This window comes from Ursus arctos, unplaced genomic scaffold (assembly GCF_023065955.2).
Source record: "Ursus arctos isolate Adak ecotype North America unplaced genomic scaffold, UrsArc2.0 scaffold_10, whole genome shotgun sequence".
In the NCBI taxonomy this organism is placed as follows: Eukaryota; Metazoa; Chordata; class Mammalia; order Carnivora; family Ursidae; genus Ursus; species Ursus arctos.
In genome coordinates this window covers 77,624,019-77,644,622 of record NW_026622764.1, presented here as the reverse complement: position 1 = coordinate 77,644,622, position 20,604 = coordinate 77,624,019, and the positions used below count along the sequence as shown (strand labels likewise).

General features: G+C 40.1%; 1 protein-coding gene across 2 annotated transcripts in view; it reads left to right on the top strand.

Moving 5' to 3' along the window:
• PARP4 (poly(ADP-ribose) polymerase family member 4) overlaps positions 1-20,604 on the top strand; it is a 128,022-nt gene that overhangs the window by 14,274 nt on the left and 93,144 nt on the right. For both annotated transcript variants that reach the window (XM_057309855.1, XM_026492939.4), the window contains 8 exons: positions 7,046-7,247; positions 8,632-8,698; positions 10,439-10,514; positions 11,270-11,383; positions 13,893-14,039; positions 14,620-14,757; positions 15,843-16,016; positions 19,381-19,541. In XM_057309855.1, the coding sequence (XP_057165838.1) occupies positions 7,046-7,247; positions 8,632-8,698; positions 10,439-10,514; positions 11,270-11,383; positions 13,893-14,039; positions 14,620-14,757; positions 15,843-16,016; positions 19,381-19,541 (1,079 nt within the window). The remainder of the gene's footprint in view (positions 1-7,045; positions 7,248-8,631; positions 8,699-10,438; positions 10,515-11,269; positions 11,384-13,892; positions 14,040-14,619; positions 14,758-15,842; positions 16,017-19,380; positions 19,542-20,604) is intronic.

The window sequence follows — 20,604 nt, the reverse complement described above, 5'->3', positions numbered from 1 at the left end:
AGCACTGGAGCAGGGAAACTGGTTATGGTCAGTGAGCCCAGAAGGGACTCTCAGCTCTGGTCTCCATAAACCACGAGCTGGGCCAGTAGGGAGACTGCTCTTTGCCTGAGCACCCTGAAAAGGACTGGAACATGCCAGCTGTTTCACATCCCCTGAGAGAGACAAAACGGCTGCACCCACAACTGAGCAACAGCTCTCAGGGCGGCGGTGGCCCCAGAAAGGAGAGTAGGATGGCATCCAGCCATGACCTGGGAGCAATGGACGAGGGTCCTTGCACGAGCCCACAACTGCTCACAGTTGCAAAGACACAAAGTGCAGTGTCTTTGGGCCATGGGCCCAAAGCTCATGGGCCGCTGGGACACCCCCTGGGAGAATTGAAGTGGGTGCAAATCACTGGATTCTGCAGAGTGTAGCACACAGAGAGGCTGTGCCCACGACTGGGCAATAGTTCTCAGGGCAGTGGTGGCCCCAGAAAGGACAATAGGACAGCACCCAGCTGTGACCTGGGAGCAGTAGAGCAGGGTGCATGTGCCCCACAACCGCTTGCAGTCACAAAGACACAAAGCGAAGTTTCAATCGTGGGCACCAGGGATACCCCCTGGGAGAATTGCAGTGGGGGCAAACTGCAGGAATCTGTGGGTTTGGTGCATACAGAAGTGGAGATGGTTTGACTTGGAGAGTTTATTGAAGGGGAACTGTGATCTTGCAGCTCTGGGCCAGAGATCCCAGCAGGGCCATTTTTGCTCTGACCCTCTGAAGAGGTGCAAAAAGCCACCAGGGAACAAAAGCCACACAAACAACCAGCCTACCTTGAGCCCATCCCCCTAACAAAGGGTGGGGCAACTCCAGCCAGGCAAAGACACTTGAGAAGCAGAACAGCAGGTGCCTCCCCCAGAAGACAGACTGGAAGAACAGCTGGATTACAAGCTTATAGATCCCACAGGACTGTAAAACTCCAGAGACGGGGGAAAATAATATATTGAGCTCCTCATTTATCCTTCAGTCTAAAATTTTACATTTCTTTTTTTTTTTAACCTTTTCCCTGTTTCAACTAGATTCTTATTTTACCAACTTATGTTTTTAAGTTGCTTTTTAACTTTTTTTCTGAGATCTACATTTTATAGATTTGTGCCTCATTCTAGTCCTTTTTTGACTCTCCTAATGTGTGTGTGTGTGTGTGTGTGTGTGTGTGTGTATACACACATATATATAAGCTTTGCTTTCTTTGCAATTTTGGGATATAGTGTCTTCTAACACAGAGACCAAAATTCAATCAGGAACAAGATCACCCAGCTTTGTCCACCCTGTGAGATTATAGTCTCTCCCACCTCTTTTTATTATTGTTTTGGTTCATCTTGTTTTGTTTGCTTTTCTGTGGTGGCTTCCGACCTCTTCAGATTCTTTCTAGGGTGCATTTTTCTTGGGTTGTGGTTGATATTTTGGACTGTGTTCATTCACTCACCCATCCTTCCTTGGGCAGAATGACTAAAAGGAAGAACTCACAACAAAGGAAAGAACCAGAGGCAATGTTCTGTGCCACAAAGCTAATTGATATGGATATAAGCAATATGTCAGAGATAGAATTCAGGATAGCAATTATAAAGTTAATAGCTAGGCTTGAAAAAAAGCATAAATGACAATACAGAATCTCTAAGGGCAGAAATGAGATCTAATCAGGCCGAACTTAAAAATGCTATGTATGAGACGAAGTCTAAATTGGATGCTCCAACACCTAGGGTCAGTGAAGCAGAAGAGAGAATAAGTGATCTAGAGGACAGATTGATGGAAAGGGAAGGAAATTGAGGAAAAGAGAGAAAAACAACTAATAGCCCATGAAGAAAGCCTTTGAGAATTTAATGATGCATTGAAAAGAACCAATGTCTGAATCATCGGGATCCAAAAGGGGGTGGAAAGAAAAAGAGGGTTAAAAGGTATATTTGAGCAAATCATGGCTGAGAACTTCCCTAATCTGGGGAAGGAAACAAACATTCATGTCCAAGGGGCTGAGAGGACCCCTCCCAAAATCAATAAAAACAGATCAACACCCGACATAGAGTAGTGAAGCTTGAAAATCTTAGAGCCAAAGAAGCTATGCTGAGAGCAGCTAGGGAGAGGAAATTCCTTACATACGGAGGGAGAAACATCAGAATAATATCAGTCTGATCCGCAGAAACCTGGCAGGATAGAAGGGTCTGGCAAGATATAGTCAGGGTACTAAATGAGAAGAACATGCACCCAAGAATACTTTATCCAGCAAGGCTGTGATTTGGAATGGAAGGAGAGGTAAAGAGTTTCCAGGGTGGACAGAAACTGAAAGAATATGTAATTACCAAGTCAGCCCTGTAAGAAATATTAAGGGGGATACTGTAAGAGAAGAGAGACCCCCAAGAGTAACATAGATCAGAAAGTAACAGAGACAATCTACAGAAATAGGGACTTTACAGGCAATACAATGGCACTAAATTCATGTCTTTCAGTAGTTACTCTGAATGTAAATGGACTGAATGCTCCAGTCAAAAGACACAGGGTATCAGATTGGATTTAAAAAAGCAGGACCCATCCATATGCTGTTTACAAGAGACTCCTTTTGAACCTAAAGACACTTCCAGTTTGAAAGTGAGGGGATGGAGAAAGATTTACCCTACCAGTGAACCTCAAAAGAAAGCTGGGGTCGCAATCATCATATCAGACAAATTAGGTTTTAAACCAAAGACTGAAAAAAAAAAAAAAAAAAAAACCAAAGACTGTACTAAGAGATGTAGAGGGACACTATACCATAGTCAAAGGGTCTATCCAACAAGAATATCTAACAATTGTAAATATCTATGCCCCCAACATTGGAGCAGCTGATTATATAAACCAATTAATATCCAAAGTAAAGAAACATATTGATAATTATACATTAACAGTAGGGGACTTCCACACCCCACTCACAGCAATGGACAGATCATCTAAGCAGAAGATCAACAAAGAAACGAGGGCTTTGAATGACACACTGGCCCAGATGGACTTCACAGATATATACAGAACACTCCATCCTAAAACAACAGGGTACTCATTCTTTTCAAGGGCACATGGAACTTGCTCCAGAATAAATCACATGTTGTATCACAGATCAGGTGTCAACCAAAAGATTGAGATCATTCCCTACATATTTTCAGACCACAATGCTTTGAAACTGGCACTCAATCACAAGAAGATATTTGGAAGGAACTCAAACACTTGGAGGTTAAAGAACAGCCTGCTAAAAAATGAATGGGTCAATCAGGAAATTAAAGAAGAACTTAAACAATTCGTGCAGACTAATGAAAATGAAAACATATCCGTTCAAAACTTATGGGGTACTGCAAAGGTGTTCTTTTTTTTTTTTTTTTAAGATTTTTATTTATTTATTTGACAGAGAGAGACAGCCAGTGAGAGAGGGAACACAAGCAGGGGAAGTGGGAGAGGAAGAAGCAGGCTCCTAATGGAGAAGCCTGGTGTGGGGCTCGATCCCAGAACGCTGGGATCACACCCTGAGCCGAAGGCAGACGCTTAACGACTGCACCACCGAGGCGCCCCAGCAAAGGCGTTCCTATAAGAGAAGTACACAGCAGTCCAAGCTGCTCTCAAAAAATTGGAAAAATCCCAAATACAGAAGCTAACCTTATACCTGAAGAACCTAGAGAAAGAACAGCAACTAAACCAAGCAGGAGAAGAGAAATAATAAAGATTAGAGCAAAAATCAATGAAATAAAACCAAAAGAACAGTAGAACAGATCGATGAAACTAGAAGTGGGTTCTTTGAAAGAATTAATAAGATTGACAAACCTCTGGCCAGGCTTATCCAAAAGAAAAGAGAAAGGACCAAATTAATAAAATCATGAATGAAAGGGGAGAGGTCACAACTAATAGCAAGAAAATACAGTAATTGTTAGAACATATTATGAGCACCTATATGCCAACAAATTTGGCGATCTGGAAGAAATGGATGCATTCCTGGAAACTTATAAACTACCAAGACAAACAGGAAGAGGTAGAACACCTGAACAGACCAATAACCAGCAAGGAAATTGAAGCAGTAATAAAAAACCTCCCAAAAAACAAGAGTCCAGTACCACATGGCTTCCCAGGGGAATGGTTCCAAACATTTAAAAAAGAAATAATAGCTATTCTACTGAAGCTGTTTCCAAAAACAGAAATGGAAGGAAAACTTCCAAATACATTCTGTGAGGCCAGCATTACCTAGATCCCAAAACCAGACAAAGACCCCATCAAAAAGGAGAGTTACATACCAATATCCCTGATGAACATGGACGCCAAAGTTCTCACCAAGATCCTAGCCAATAGGATCCAACAGTACATTAAAAGGATCATTCACCACAACCAGGTGGGATTTATCCTGGAATGCAAGGGTGGTTCAACATTTGCAAATCAAACAATGCGATAGAGCACATTAATAAAAGAAAAGACAAGAACCATATGACACTCTCAATTGATGCAGAGAAAACATTCAACAAGATACAGCATCCTTTCTTGATTAAAACTCTTCAAAGTATAGGGATAGAGGGAACATACCTCAATATCATAAAAGCCATCTATGAAAAGCCCACCACAAATATCATTCTCAATGGGGAAAAACTAAGAGCTTTTCCCTTAAGGTCAGGAATACAACAGGGATGCCTACTCTCATCATTGCTGTTCAGCATAGTACTAGAAGTCCTAGCCTTAGCAATCAGACAACAAAAAGAAATAAAAGGCATTCAAATTGACAAAGATGTCAAACTCTCTCTTTGCAGATGACATGATACTTTATGTGGAAAACTCAAGACTCCACCCCAAAATTGCTAGAACTCATACAACAATTCAGCAATGTGGCAGGATACAAAATCAATGCACAGAAATCAATTGCATTTCTATACACTAACCCTGTGTCTGAAGAAAGAGAAATTAAGGAATTGATCCAATTTACAGTTGCACCAAAAACCATAAGATACCTAACAATAAACCTAACAAAAGGTAAAAGATTTGTACTCTAGAAACTACAGAACACTTTGAAATAAATTGAGGAAGACACAAAGAGATGGAAAAACATTCCATGCTCATGGATTAGAAGAAAAAACATTGTTAAAATGTCTGTGCTACCCAGAGCAATCTACACATTCAATGCAATCCATCAGTCTTTTTTCAAAGAGCTGGATCAAACAATCCTAAAATTTATATGGAACCAGAAAGGACACCGATCGTCAGGGGAATGTTGAAAAAGAAAACCAAAACCAGGGGCGTTACAGTGCCTCAAGCTATATAACAAAGCTATGATCATCAAGACAGCATGGTATTGGCACAAAAACAGACACATAGATCAATGGAACAGAATAGAGAGCCTAGATATGGACTCTCAACTCTATAGTCAACTAATCTTCAACAAAGCAGGAAAGAATATCCAATGGAAAAAAGACAGTCTCTTCAATAAATGGTGCTGGGAATATTGGATAGCCACATGCAGAAGAGTGAAACTGGACCATTCTCTTATACCATACACAAAGATGAACTCTAAATGGATGAGGGGCGCCTGGGTGGCGCAGTTGTTAAGCGTCTGCCTTCTACTCAGGGCGTGATCCCGGCATTCTGGGATCGAGCCCCACATCAGGCTCTTCCACTGGGAGCCTGCTTCTTCCTCTCCCACTCCCCCTGCTTGTCTTCCCTCTCTCGCTGGCTGTCTCTCTCTGTCGAATAAATAAATAAAATCTTTAAAAAAAATTCTAAATGATGAAAGACCTAAATGAGAGACAGAAATCCATCAAAATCCTAGAGGAGAACACAGGCAGTAACCCCTTCAACCTTGGCCACACTACTTACTCCAAGACGTGTCTCTAAAGGCAAGGGAGACAAAAGCAAAAATGAACTATTGGGACTTCATCGAGATAAAAAGCTTTTTCATGGCAAAGGAAACAACCAACAAAACTAAAAGCAACCTACGTATGGAATGGGAGAAGATATTTGCAAATGCCATAACAGATAGAGGGCTGATATCCAAGATCTATAAAGCACTTCTCAAACTCAACACCCAAAAAAACAAACAGTCCAGTCAAGAAATGTGCAGAAGACATGAAGAGACACTTCTCCAAAGAAGACATACAAAGACGCATGAAAAAATGCTCTGCATCACTTGCCATCAGGGAAATGCAAATCAAAAACCACAATGAGATGCCACCTTACACCAGTTAGAATGGCCAAAATTAACAAGACAGGGAACAACAAATGTTGGCAAGGATGTGGAGAAAGGGGAATCCTCTTACACTGTTGGTGGGAATGCAAGCTGGTACAGCTACTCTGGAAAACAGTATGGAGATTCCTCAAGAAGTTAGAAATAGATCTACCCTATGACCCAGCAATTTCACTACTGGGTATTTACCCCAAAGATACAGATGTAGTGAAAAGAAGGGGCACATGCACCCCAATGTTCATAGAAGCAATGTCCACAATAGCCAAACTGTGGAAGGAGCCGAGATGCCCTTCAACAGATGAATGGATAAAGAATATGTAGTTCATATATACAATGGAATATTACTCAGCCATCAGAAAGGATGAGTACCTATCACTTGCATCGACATGGATGGAATGGGAGAGTATTATGCTAAGCGAAATAAGTCAAGCAGAGAAAGACAATTATCACATGGTCTCACTAATATGTGGAACATAAGTAATAGTGCAGAGGACCATACAGGAAAGAAGGGAAAACTGAATGCAATGAAATTAGAGAGGGAGATGAACCATGAGGGACTCTGGACTCTGGGAAACAAATTGAGGGTTGCAGAAGGGAGGGGTGGGAGGATGGGGTAACTAGGTGATGGGCATTAAGGAGGGCACGTGATCTGATGAGAAGTGGGTGTTATACGCAACTAATGAATCATTGAACACTATATCAAAAACTAATGATGTACTATATATTGACAATTGAACTTAATTTAAAAAAGACTTTTAAGGGTGAAAATTACAGATACAAGTAATTTATTTAGATTTTGTTTTTACAAGTATATAATGAATCGATTCTTTTTTTTCTAAGTGCACACATATAATCTTAGACGATGCTGATATTCTGAGCCAGTATCAACTGAAGTCTATCCAAAAGAACCATATCCATATTATAAACCCAGATTTTATATGGGACTCTATCAAAGAAAGGAGGCTCTTGGACATAATGAATTATGATCCTAATAAGGCACTGGACATCACACCACCTCCTTGTCAAAAGGCAAGCAGTTCTGGTAAGTATTTTATATCAAGCACTAATATATTACAGGTGCTATAGTAAACAGTTTGGTTTATCAAAGGCAGTATAGTCAAAGGATTGTCTAGACATATTAAAAAATTATTAAACTTCTTATCTCAGAAAATGGCAGGGCAGCCAAATAGTGAAGGACAAAAGTACTTTAGCAATAGGAATAGGTTTCTTAATATCCAATCTAGTGTGATCAGGTTCAAAAAGACTACAAAAACACTGATAATCTCAGAAAACTTGATGTGTAACTTTCCCTGGGACGGAGAAGAAACTTTGTGTTAAAAAATTATCACCACGACTTAATGACTAGAAATTTTATGACTATCGTTTTGCTAAAGAAGTTCTTTCCAAAAGATGATCTCTCGAGAAGAAACATATCTCCTTTATAAACCCAGATTTTATTTCGGAATCTGGCCAAGAAGCAAGCCTTTTGACATAGGGAAATGCCTTCCTCATGAGACATATCAAAAGTGAGGTAGTTCCGATAAATAATAATTTACAGTAAGCACATGATATATGTTATATATCATATTGTATATTATAAATTGTATTATTTATAGGAGTTTTAGAAATCAATGTTTCCATGTGGTGCAGCCTTTTTAGACAAATGGTTGTCCAAAAATGCTGTCATCAGACTTTCTTGCTCTCAGAAAGTGGTACCTAAAACAAACTAGGCAGGATAGTAAACTCCTTTTACATTGAAAATGTTTTTCAACATCTAGAGCTATACAATCAGATTCAGAATTACTACAAATACATTGATGCCCTTTGAAATTTTGATAGCATAATTAAAACTGGAAAGAAATCCTTGTATAAAAGGAGTTATTCCTATATATCATAATGCTATAGACAGTGTTATGATTCTCTTATAAGAAAAATATGAAGCAAAAATTGCTTGGCTTCACGTAGGAATCCTCAAATTTCCCTCCTCTGAGCTAGAACATCCTCAATTCTTTCATTTGTGACATGATGGCACTGGGGAACTCATTCTGACCCTGCAGCATACTAGAAATGCATTTTGTAACTATGGTTACCATAATCTTCAGAAGAGAAAAATACCATTTGAAATTGTATATCCATCAATGAGTTTCAAATAATACAGATAACATTAGAATTCTCCTCACATACCTATTAAAGTAGAATTATAATATATTCTCATTATCTTTTACTTTTAATCTACCTGCTTCTTGTCCCACTTGTGCTATCCTTAGATCACCAATTGCTATAGCTAATTTAAGGACATCTTAAAAAAAAAAAGAATAGCATGATAAGTATGAACTATATTCAAGAATCTTAAAAATTTCAGGATTTATTGTTAATAATTTTAATAAATCTTTGAGTACTAAACAAGTGTTTTGTTTTTGTTCTAGAAGTGAGAACAGATGATCCATCCCTGAACAACTCCATGGAGAAGGAAAACATTATGAAATTCACAGAGTAATCTTTTATTTTTAAAAAGATTTTATGTGTTTATTTGTCAGAGAGAGAGAGAGAGCACAAGCAGGGGGAGTGGCAGGCAGAGGGAGAAGCAGACTCCCTGCTGAGCAAGGAGCCTGATGCGGAACTCGATCCCAGGACCCTGGGATCATGACCTGAGCTGAAGGCAGACGCTTAATGGACTGAGCCACTCAGGTGTCCCCAGCCAGAGTAATCTACTTCTGATCGTTAAGACTCAGTTTGCAAAATGTTTTGTAAACCTCAAGCACAGGTGTTTTTTTTTTTTAAGATTTTATTTATTTATTTGAGAGAGAGACAGAGCATGAGTGGGGTGAGGGGCAGAGGGAGAGGGAGAGGGACAAGAAGACTCCCCAGTAAGCGGGGAGCCCGATGCAGGGCTTGATCCTACAACTCTTGAAATCACCATCTGAACTGCAGTCAGATGCTCCAACAGTTTTAAAATGCTATACTAATACATCATGTTTTTTATAGTATTTTCATTTATCTTGCTTCTCCAATTCTAGGCTTTTATTTATTTAAGACTTTTTTTTTTTTAAGATTTTATTTATTTATTTGACAGAGAGACAGCCAGTGAGAGAGGGAATGCAAGCAGGGGAGTGGGAGAGGAAGAAGCAGGCTCCCAGCGGAGGAGCCTGATGTGGGGCTCGATCCTAGGACTCTGGGATCCCTGAGCTGAAGGCAGACACTTAACTGAGCCACCCAGGCACCTCTATTTAAGACTTTTTACTTCAACTGGTATAGTGATAATTATTTCCATCTTAGTATTATATAAGAGTGGATGTAATTATTAGATTGATTGTAAAAAAAGAAAGGGCACTGGAGATGAGATCTGTGCAGTCTGCTTACCCTGCTGAGAAGACTTTAGAGTTGAGACTGTTCCTTACTCCCTACCTAATATGTCAAAAAATGGAAATAGTGACAACCTTCTACAAATGAAGTATGGGAGGCTACAGTTCTATATGGCTTCATAAAGTATACCCAAAACTGTAGTGTCAATCATCACATTAAGCCTTATTTTATTTGTTAATAGTAGTGTTAAAAGACAGAACAAATATCAAAAATAAGATTATGAGAAATCTGACACCTTTATTTTATTTTTAAAAATTTTTAAAAAAAAATTTTTTTTTAAGATTTTATTTATTTATTTGACAGAGCGAGAGAGCACAAGTAGGGGGAATAGCAGAGAGAGAGGGAGAAACAGGCTTCCCACCCGACACAGGGCTCGATCCCAGGACCCTGGGATCATGACCTGAGCCGAAGGCAGATGCTTAACCATCTGAGCCACCCAGGCGACCCTAGACACCTTTATTTTAAAGGGGGAGGTGGCTGACTGTAGTACAAAGAGTCTCTGGTGTGAGCCTGAGTGAGAACGGGTTCTAAGGGTCAGAACCCAAGAGAGCACAAGTCACCTGCCTTTGCTACGATTGGTGCTTTTTCCAGTGCGCTGGCCTGCTTCTCTCATGCGTCCGCTTCTGCTTCATGCCACCCCACCTTCCAATGCAGACCCTCAGTATTTGGCATCAGAGTTCTAGAGTTATGCAAAGGAGGAATCCATCTCATTACACAAGACTTTTTAACCATTTTCACAGTATCTAAGGAGGCATTAGGGACTTAAAATGTATTTTGTATGTAATTAGGAGACATAAAAAAAATTTTATGAAAATTCTGTTTAGTCTAAAAGTCCATTTTAATGTTAAAATTTTATTCTACAAATTTCAGGTTTTATAAAGAGAATGTTGAAATTCCTCATTTGCCACAAAACTTTGAAGTTGCAAAATATAACACCTTGGAAAAAGTAAGAGTCTGATTTGTACTTAAAAAAAGAACAAGCCGAGTGTCTTCTGATTACTTTTCCTTGATAATTTTCTTCTTGTTTTGGAAAATTGTGCATATCCTGAGTAGATATTTCTTAATATATAAGTTGATTTTTAATAATCAAGTAAATTTTATATTTAAAATTTAATATTTAACTTTTTAGTGTTTTTATTATAAAAGTATTACATGCTCATAATAAAAATATAAACAGTACAAAATATTAACATGACTTTAAAGGTAAAGACCTCCTCCCTGTTCATTAATGGTTTCTTGTATTTCTAAGAGTAGATTTGACACCAAGTATATACATCATGTTAAATTTCCATTACTATCCATTAAAAAGAAAAAGAGGAAATTACTTCTCCAGTATCATATAAGTAAAGTCCCTAGCATTCAAAATGATGCTCCATTTATATATTTTAAATATTTTGGTAAAATGTAACTTGAAAATAACATTTCCTCTGTGATAAAGAAAATATAAAAAGTGGTACAGTTTAAGCATATACAGATATATCTACAGTAAAAGTACCAGCAAAAAATATACCAAAATATTAATAGTAATTATACATCTATAGTATGATTTCGGGTAATTTTTATTTTTTCTTTATACTTCCTGTATTTTCCAAATTATATCTCCAAATGAACCGGTATTAGTTTTATAATCAGCATTTTTAAATGGTGTGTGTGGTTTGTTATTGAATGAATGCAGCTTCTGAAGGAACACCTATTTTCCAGATTGGGGCAGAGGGAGGTGAGGAGGTGGCAGTGGTAGAACTACAGAGCTACTGGGACCCTGAGGACCCCGCCTTTCTCATATCCGCACACTTCCTCTTGGCCAATGGCCTCAAGGTAATGATCTTTTTTTTTTTTAAGATTTATTTATTGATTTGAGATAGAGAAAGTGGGGGGCAGGGGGAGAGGGAGAGAGAGTCTTAAGCAGACACCACACTGAGCGCAGAACTCAATGCAGAGCTGGATCTCACAGCTCTGAGATCATGACCTGAGCCAAAACCAAGAGTCAGACCATTAACTGACTGTGCACCCAGGCACCGCAAGGTAACGATCTTTATATATTGATTCCTATGTGTTTATCCACCACTCTGTTCATACCTAGTTTCCTTAACATTGTTCGATGAACTGACCCATCTGTTAACCTTTTTACCTGACAAATAATTTTGAAAGGTAAAAAAATGTTCTCCATTGGAATATGGCCGGTGGGGGGAGGAGGGTGAGGGCAATGCTCTGACTAGAACAGCACAGGGTTCTTTCTTGTCAGAGGGAAATATTCATTGGGTACAGGGCACGTAGGCCTCCTGCTCCTGTGCTGAATCACTTACGGGGACTTTACTAATGTAAGCTCCTCTCAAAGCAATCCATTTACACACGTAGTTAAGTACCTACTATGTACCAACCAATCTACTGGAGGCCAACGATAAAAATTACTTCAAACCCTGCCCTCAGAGATCACCACCAGGGATGAAACTACACATTCGTGACTGTAATCCACTGGGACAGAATTGACACTAAAATGGGGTAGGAAGTATTAAAGGCTCAGAAATGGCAAGGAAGGCTTTGCAGAGGCTGAGACCTTTACGTTAGGTCATGGTTAAGTCAAGGGCATGGTTCTAACCTGAAACTGTTATGAAACAAAAATAAATTCAGAATTAATACCTAAAATTCAAAGCAAATGCTGCCACACTGTCAGGGTGTCTTCTGTCTAAACAGATTTACAGGCAGGAAACAGCACCCTCAGGGCACACGGGTGCTCCTCAATGGGAGTGGTCCTCACAGTATTGCACTCAGGGTCTGGATGCTTCTGCCTTTGCCCTCACTGGAGGTGTCACCTCTGGTGCAGGAGGGAGACTCACCTCAGGTGGGTGCAGGATCCACCTGACTTAGAAGCCCACCCACAGTAGCTCATACCTGTTGTAACATGGGCCTAGGTTCAGGATGTCTTTAAGGGAAGTGCCCATTACTTATGTCACCGCTCTCGGGGAAGCCCAGGTTTCCCGCCCACCACTGAACTCCCAGTCCTGATGTAATTTATGAATGAGAAGTCACTCTTATCCAAGCAATTTTGCTTTATCAGGTTTCCATGGGAACAGATACAAAAAGTCCCTCCAAGTCAAATGTGTCTAAGTAGGAGAAAGGGTTTTGTTAACCTTTTACCGAAAAATGTATGCTATATTTTGTGGAGGGTTTAGTTGTGTGGATAAAAAGTAAGGAAACATCAAGTTGAAAACCATGATAGAGCATGTTATAATTTTCTTTACTGAAAAAGAAGACTATAAGGCTGAATAGGCCACCATGTCCCCTCCGCTTAGTATCCCGAGAGCTCTTCCGGGGTGCCTTCCTCCCTTAGCGAGGCTGAGTCTGAGAACACAAGTAGAGGACTCCTCACGTTTGATAGAAATTAACCTCGCATAACCAACACTGAAAGAGCTGTCCTGTGGAAGAGGCTTTTCTAGCTTGCCTTTCTCTTATACAAAAACATTGTGTGGACATCTTCCAAAGTTATGTTTAACTCTACCTTCTTAAATGGAGTAATTTGGACGTGATATGCTTCTCTCCTCCACGTTTCAGAGGCGCCCTGTAGCTGCCAACTCAGAAGGGCGTTTTATGGTGTCATGGGTAGTCTGACTCGCCCCGCCCCTGGGGCTGCACACTCCAGAGCCAGGGGCTTAGCCGACACCCACAGGCCCCAGCGGGGGCTAAACATTCCACATTCTCTCAGTTGGGACAAGTGCTCACTACAGGGGCAAGGATTTCCAGGAGAAGCAGACAAATGCCACATCTGTGGGCAGGTTGGAAGGAAGGAGGCAGTTTGTGCCTACCTGGAAGACACCTTGCTCCATGCCTTTACATTACTTGCATGACTAAGAGCTTTCCTGCCTTTCTCCTTGCTGGTAGCTATCATTTCATTTTGACTGTGTGCTTGGTCCCTAACAGTAGCTCATTTCTGAGGTATTTTTCTTTTCTTCCCCTCCCCTGATTTATTTTTCTCATTTCCAAAAAGCTTGAACACCAGACTTCAAAGCTAATTAGACTAGTATGTAAGAGTATGTAGTCTCTGAACGGATGTTTGAGTGACACTGCCATGAATCAAATGTGTCTCTTCTGCCTATTGTGCCTGCTCAGGCTTTTCTCCCCTTACTTTCAGGTATCAGGCTGTTTTGTGAAGAATTGAAGATTTAAGTAATTCTTTGAAAAAACTAGTAATCAACTCCTTCATGGCAGGGATCCAATGCCTTATTTACATTCTGTTTCCCCATGGTGCATAGGAGGTGTTCAATAAAGATCCATAGGTCAATAAGTTACTGTCTCTGTGCAACATTTTGCTCCACACTATAATTTACAGACTAGGAAGTTCTCTGTAAAGAAAACCTCTGCAGATGCAAGTGAATACTACGAAAATTACATTGAAGAGCTGAAGAAAGAAGGATTTCTGCTAAGAGAACATTTTACACCCGAAGCAACCCAAATAGCATCTGAAAAACTGCAAGCGGTAAGATTGATTTTTATGGGCTATTTTGTGTGACTGATTGAATATTTTTAATAGAAGTGTTTTCTTTACGACAAATAAAAACCTGGCAAGAGAGAAGAGTCGGAGTTAAGAACAAGAAAAATAAACTCACAAAAAAAAAAAAGAAAGAAAGAAAAGTAAGCTCACAGAAAGGTGTGGAAGCCCGGTGAGGAGTGAGTTCAAGGATGAGCCACAAAGCCTCCTGCTTGCTTCAGCAACAAACCCCCACGGCTTTCAAAAGATTTCATTATAACCTAGGCCAAGAATCAGGGGCCCTTAACCCTTAATGCCACTAAAATTTTGATGCCACTGGCAGGCCTAAAGCTTACAGAGGGAAGGAAATGGCAAAAGGAAACAAAGTGGGAGTAAAACAGAGAAAGGGGAGATAAAGAGTGTAGGGAGGAAGTGGAGGCACAGAGAATTTATCAGTCACTTGGCTGCCTCTAACTCTCTCCTTGGCTGCAATTATTTCTTCTCTTGCCTTTGTTCATCTCAGTTTTAAATCAACCCACTAATGAAGCTTTTTGTTGGTGTTTGTTTTTTTTTAATTTTGTTGTTGCAGTTGCTTTTGGAGGAGGTAATAAATTCAAGCACTCTGAGCAAAGAAGTGAGCAATTTGGTGGAGATGGTTTGGGCAGAAGCTCTCGGCCACCTGGAGCACATGCTTCTCAAGCCCGTGAACAGGATTAGTCTCAATGACGTGAGTCACGTGTGCCCTTGAAGCAGAGCCTCCATCACGACAAACCTGCTTTCTGGCTTACTAGCTCAAATAATATCACGTGTGTTGGGCGCCTGTCCAGCTGTTCCTGGATGCATTCCTGACGTGATTTTTCTTACCTTGGAAAAAGGGAACACTGAGAGCATCGAGGGGAAAACAAGCTTCCAAGAAAACGAGACGTTCTTATCTATATAAAATGTCAGACCCAAGAGCTGCTCCAAGCTCCAATTTTTGGTGCCGGCTCATTAGGAGGCCTGTTCCTTTAGGTCGCCGGGTGTTTAGCAGGCCTGAGGGGCAGGGTTGCTCTTGGTCCTCAGTCAGATGCTCAGACCCTCGTCTACTTCAGAGCCACTGCTTCCCAGTCTTGTAACTTGTAACCATTTTAGGGAAAGGCAGGGATGCTTCCAGCCCTCCAGAAAATACTCTTCTTAATTTTATATGATCAGAAGAGCAAATGAAAGAAAATATACCCAATAGTACAACTTGGGCAACTGCTTGGGTCCTTATGGAAGTTATCTGAACCATGTTATCGTAGTAAAATAAAACAGTTTCCCTCGGTGATGCTAAACTAACTTCAGGGAGAAAAAAGGTTTTCTGGGGCGAAGTCCAAGTAGTACTTGTGCAATTAGAAACATGTTCTGCTGGATTTTGTTCCTAGTGTGATTCTGACATCTTTCTAAACTTCTTGTGTGAAAAGCAAGTCTCCCGTGGTTGCGTTAGTATTCCTCTCTCTGCGGATATAGACAGAGATGCAGGTGCAGTTGTGGATACAAGTACAGGCGTAAATGCAGGTATAGATCTAGATATACAATACAGATGTTTAAGGCTCCGGTCTTTTCCTCCAGTTAAGCTGAGCCGGTTTTGGAAGATTTCTCATGGCCTCATCATCACACCTGAGATACACGTCCTGTAAACATGGCATCTGTTTTACAGCTGGTGTCCAGTAGAAAACTAATAGTTGTGATATATCTAACAAGTGTTTTAGATGTTTTTACGTATGTTCCTTCACTTTCTCTCTGATGGTCAAGATTAAGTTTTAATAAGCATGTATTGTCCTCCATTTAAAGGTGAGCAAGGCAGAGGGAGTTCTCCTGCTAGTAAAGGCAGCATTGAAAAACGGAGAAACAGAAGAACAAGTGCAAAAAATGATGACTGAGTTCTACAGATTGATACCTCACAAAGGCACAACCACTGAAAAAGTGAACCTGAGACTATTAGCTAAGAAAGAGGACCTCTGCCAGGTAAATCTCTGAAATAAAGAATTCCATTTAAAATATGTTGGGGAAGGGTCTTTTCAAATCTGACTAATAAGGTAACACTGAATCACAAAAGTTGGTTCAAAAATAAATGTTGGGCCAACTTAGAATGCTTTGGGTCCTTATGGAAGTTATCTGAACCATGTTCCCAGACATGAATGTGTTGGAATAAGTAGTACAAAGGCAGATATATTTAGAATTACTACACTGTAAAATAATTTTCTGTATCAGGATGATGCCTGCAGGCCAGCTCCGAGGACCCAGAGGGGTCCCACAGGACTAGCTGAGAGGGTCCCTGGCTGCTCACAGGATGGAGATCAAACATGGGCCAGCGGGAGGTGAAAGCAGAGTTTATTGAAGGTAGAGAAAGAGAGCAGGTACACACAGTGTTTGGGAGACTCAGAAAGGAAAGCAGGGAGTCTTATCTTTGCTTAGGGCCTGGGGTTTTTATTAAGGATCATGGGCTGGCACTGAGGAACTGGTTAGAATGAAGACAAGGGCCCAAATGTTATTCCTTGGAGCCAAGGGTCTTGGTGTGGAGATATCTAGTTCTGGTGGTCCGAAATGCTCATAAGATAGCTTTGTCAGGTCATTCACACCTGGTCCTTCCTTAGATGTTTTCTGTTCTCGAGAAATCTAGAGGACATAACACTATTTGCATTACAGGCATGTGTAAAGTGGAGGTCTTAGCAAGAATAGAAACAGGAAAAGGAACAACAGCAGATTTTTATGGAGTTCTTCAGTTTCTCTATCTCAAGGAGATGAGTTAGGATTCTTTTTGCAAAAGAAACAGAAAGCTGACATTGACTTGAACAATGAGGACACTTATCACCCTGCATAACAAGAAGCCAGCTGTAGGGTGGCTGCTGGTCCAGTCACTCAGAGGTAGAATTATCAATGAGGACACAGCTTCTTTCCATCTCTGTGCTTCCTGTAAACTTAGCTCCCCTCTTAGCCTGACTCACCTTATGCGACCTTACAGCTGCAGCTGTTCATAACATCCCAAACGGAGTATTTCTTTTCTTGTCTCTTAGGGCAAGCTCCCCTGGCCTTCTAGACTCTTTGGTCAGTCCTTTGCTCAGAACTGAATAATAACGTGCATTCCTAAGCCAGTCACTGGCAAGGAGAGTGGAGTTACTGACTCTGCAGAAATGAGCCCTCTCCCTTGAGCTGTAAGGAAGGGAGCAGGGCTCAGTTAGCAAAGAGGAAAGCAGGAAGGCAGCCACAGTGCCCCCTCACCTTAGATGAGACCAAGTCACTCCCTGGCTGTAAGTTGCCTCATCTGTGCATGAAGGAATTGGGACGAGATCAGAAATCCATGACCTAGACTGCAGAAGAGTTCGTAGATACGAAATTTTGCATGTTTGAGGGAAATTATAGCTTTCAATAGATTCCTGGAGGCATCTGTAATCCAAAATAAGTGAAGAATCAACAAATGAGATGAACCAATAAATGAGATGATAAAGGAGCCTTCCAAATTTAAAGTTTCATGATTTGCCTACCACCCAACATAAAGAATCTCAGTTGCTGTTCTCTTACCGAGAAGGTGTATGTAGTGCCCATCCAAATACTTTTTCATTTAACTTTTATATTTTCAATAGGTAATACATTTGTATTATTCAAAAGTCAAAATTATATTTAAAAGGTATACTCAGAGCAATCTGTATTCTACCCTGCCCCTCCACCCATTCCAACTCCCCAACTCAATAGATAACCATTTTTGTTAGTGTCTTGTTTGTCTTTGCAGTTTCTTTATGCAAATAACTATAAATATGTACATATATGCTTAGTCCTCTCCTCTTTTTTTAAGTAAAAAGTTGTATACCATCTTTGTTGTTCCGCACCCATTTTTCCCCATTTAACATATCCTGTACATAGAGAGCATTCTCATTCACCACATTGTATGGGCACCCCCTAATGCCAGACATTTGTATTGTTTCCAGACTTTGCTCCTACAAGCAATGCCAAAGTGAATATGCTTGTGTATTTGTCATTTCATAGCTGCACGGGAGTGTCTCTGAGATACAACCCAGAAGTAGAAGTGCTGGCGTATGGGATCAATGCATCTGTAATTGTGATAGATTTTGTCTTATTCCCTCATCGAGGTTCTACTATTTGCCCTCCCACTATCAGTGACTGAGAGTTTCTCTTTCCTGTAGTTTTACCAAAAGTGTATTTGTTAAACTTTCAGACTTTACTGATTTTACGGATGAGAAATGACCTCTCAGTTACAGGATTTATATTTGTGGTTTGTTGTTGTTTTTTTTTTCTATGAACTGCCTATTCATGTCCTTTGGCCCTTTTTCTTTTGGATCATGCTATTTTTCTTCATGATTTTAATGACCTCTTAATAAGTTAGGGAGCTTAGTCTGGGATAGGAGTTGCAAATATTTTCTATAGTTTTATACGTTTTGTTTTACTTTGCTTATGGTGAATTTGGGGTGATTTGTTGACTTGTTCTATTTTACCATACAGAAACTTTTTACTTTTATATAGAAAAATGTATCAATATTTTCTTTTATGGCTGGTGTATTTGAATTATATTTACTCCCTCCCCACGTTGAGGCCATAAAGATGTGTGGCAGGGCAAGATAGGGCTCCCCTGTCAATGTCTCTTTCATCTCAAAGATGGTAAAAGCAATACATCCCTATAATAAACATAATTCAGATTATGTGGGAGCTATGTTCCCTCCTCCAACCTCCATGACCTATGAGTATACTAATTATACTTAGTCCCTCTCAGGGAAGACAACCATGTCTTACTCATTTTTGTGTCTTTCAAACCTGATACAATGCCTGGCATACAGAACATGCTTAATGAAGTTTTGCTAACAGAATTGGACTTGAATCCTGATAATCTGAGTTCCTATTTAGTCACTACCCCCTCTTTGCTGTGGAATCTTGAGGAATTAATTCAGCTTCTCAGAGCCATACTTTCCCCATCTATACAATGAGGATAAAAAGATCTAATAAGACCAGTGCTGTAGTGTGGATTAGAGGAACGATGTACCTGAAAACACTTTATCAACGATGATGTGCTATCTTGATGTAAACTATTATTATTGTATATTGTGCTATCACTGAGGGCAATGTGCAACTTACATATTGATCAAAAGCTTTGGGGGAGGGGTGCTGGCCAGCTCAGTCAGTGGAGCATGCCATTCTTGATCTCAGGGTTGTGAGTTTAAGCCCCATGTTGGGTGTAGAGATTACTTAAAAATAAAACCTTAAAAAAAAATACTTTGGGGGAAAAAAACCTTACTTTTCCAATTTTTTTGAGAAAGTGTAATGTGCTATAAATATTTTGATGTATAGTGATTCTAACATCTTTTATTATTTCCATCTACAGCTAATAAGAGACATGGTTAATGTCTGTGAAACTAATTTGTTCAAACCCAACCCACCATCTCTTGCCAAATACCGAGCTTTGAGATGCAAAATTGAGAATGTTGAACAGAACACTGAAGAATTTTTCAGAGTTAGAAAAGAGGTTTTACAGAATAATCGCAGGTACGCATAAAGGAAATATATTAGGATCTGTTATTCTGTAATACTATTTCAGATTCTGTTAAAATGGTACTCTCCAAAATTACTGTGTAATTTAATCCTCTGTAACAAGGTAGCTATGTTGTGATGACAGATTACTTTCTTATGTGTTTATAATGGGACTTAGGGGCACCTGGGTGGCTCAGTCAGTTAAGTGTCCAACTCTTGATTTCAGCTCAGGTCTTGATCTCAGGGTCCTGAGTTCAAGCCCCACATTAGTCTCCATGCTAGGCATGGAACCTACTTAAAACAAACAAAAAAATCTCTCTCTCTCTCTCTCTCTCTCTATTCCACTCTAATTTCAAGTTCATCTAACCTTGCTGAGACTTAGTTTAAAAATTTTAAATCACAAAGTATTTTTGTGTTTGAAGGATATTATATAGGAATATCCACTTAAGTGAAGATTTTAAGAAGAGGATTATGTGCGTGGCAGTTTCTAAAACGGCCACTCCATGGCCTGAAAACACTCAGTTGAAAATCTGGAAAATACGTCAAGAGATATGACACCCCTAAATGTCAGTCATATTTGTTTCCTCATTGACTATGAGAGTCCCTGTTTCTTGGGCTCATGTGCATTCTACAGCCCAGGGCAGCAGCAATAACAACAGATGCATGTGGATCAGCCACTCTAACAAGCCCTCAGTTGGTGTTAGTTAGTTCCTCTGAGAGCCTGGACCCAGCTTCAAGGTTTAGAAACTAATTTGGTGGATTATTCTCAAGGGTGAGACTGACTTCCATTGGTTTGGTTATTCATCTCACTAATGTAACTTCCCGGCACTCCTCTGCTTGAATTCTTTCTTCTGGACCATTCTGGCATCTTGGCTCTCGTTAGGTATAAAGGGCCAAGTTAACCTTAATCAGCCTCACACGCTGCTTAGAGTCAAAGGTGGTGAACTGCAGCCTCTTGAACCAACTTGCAGAGGCCAGTTCTACATTTTTTGGAATTTTGTGAACCATGTACCATTAGTAACTTGAAATTGGCTATGGTGGGAGGATTTATACCATGGAAATCAGCAAATGCTACAAA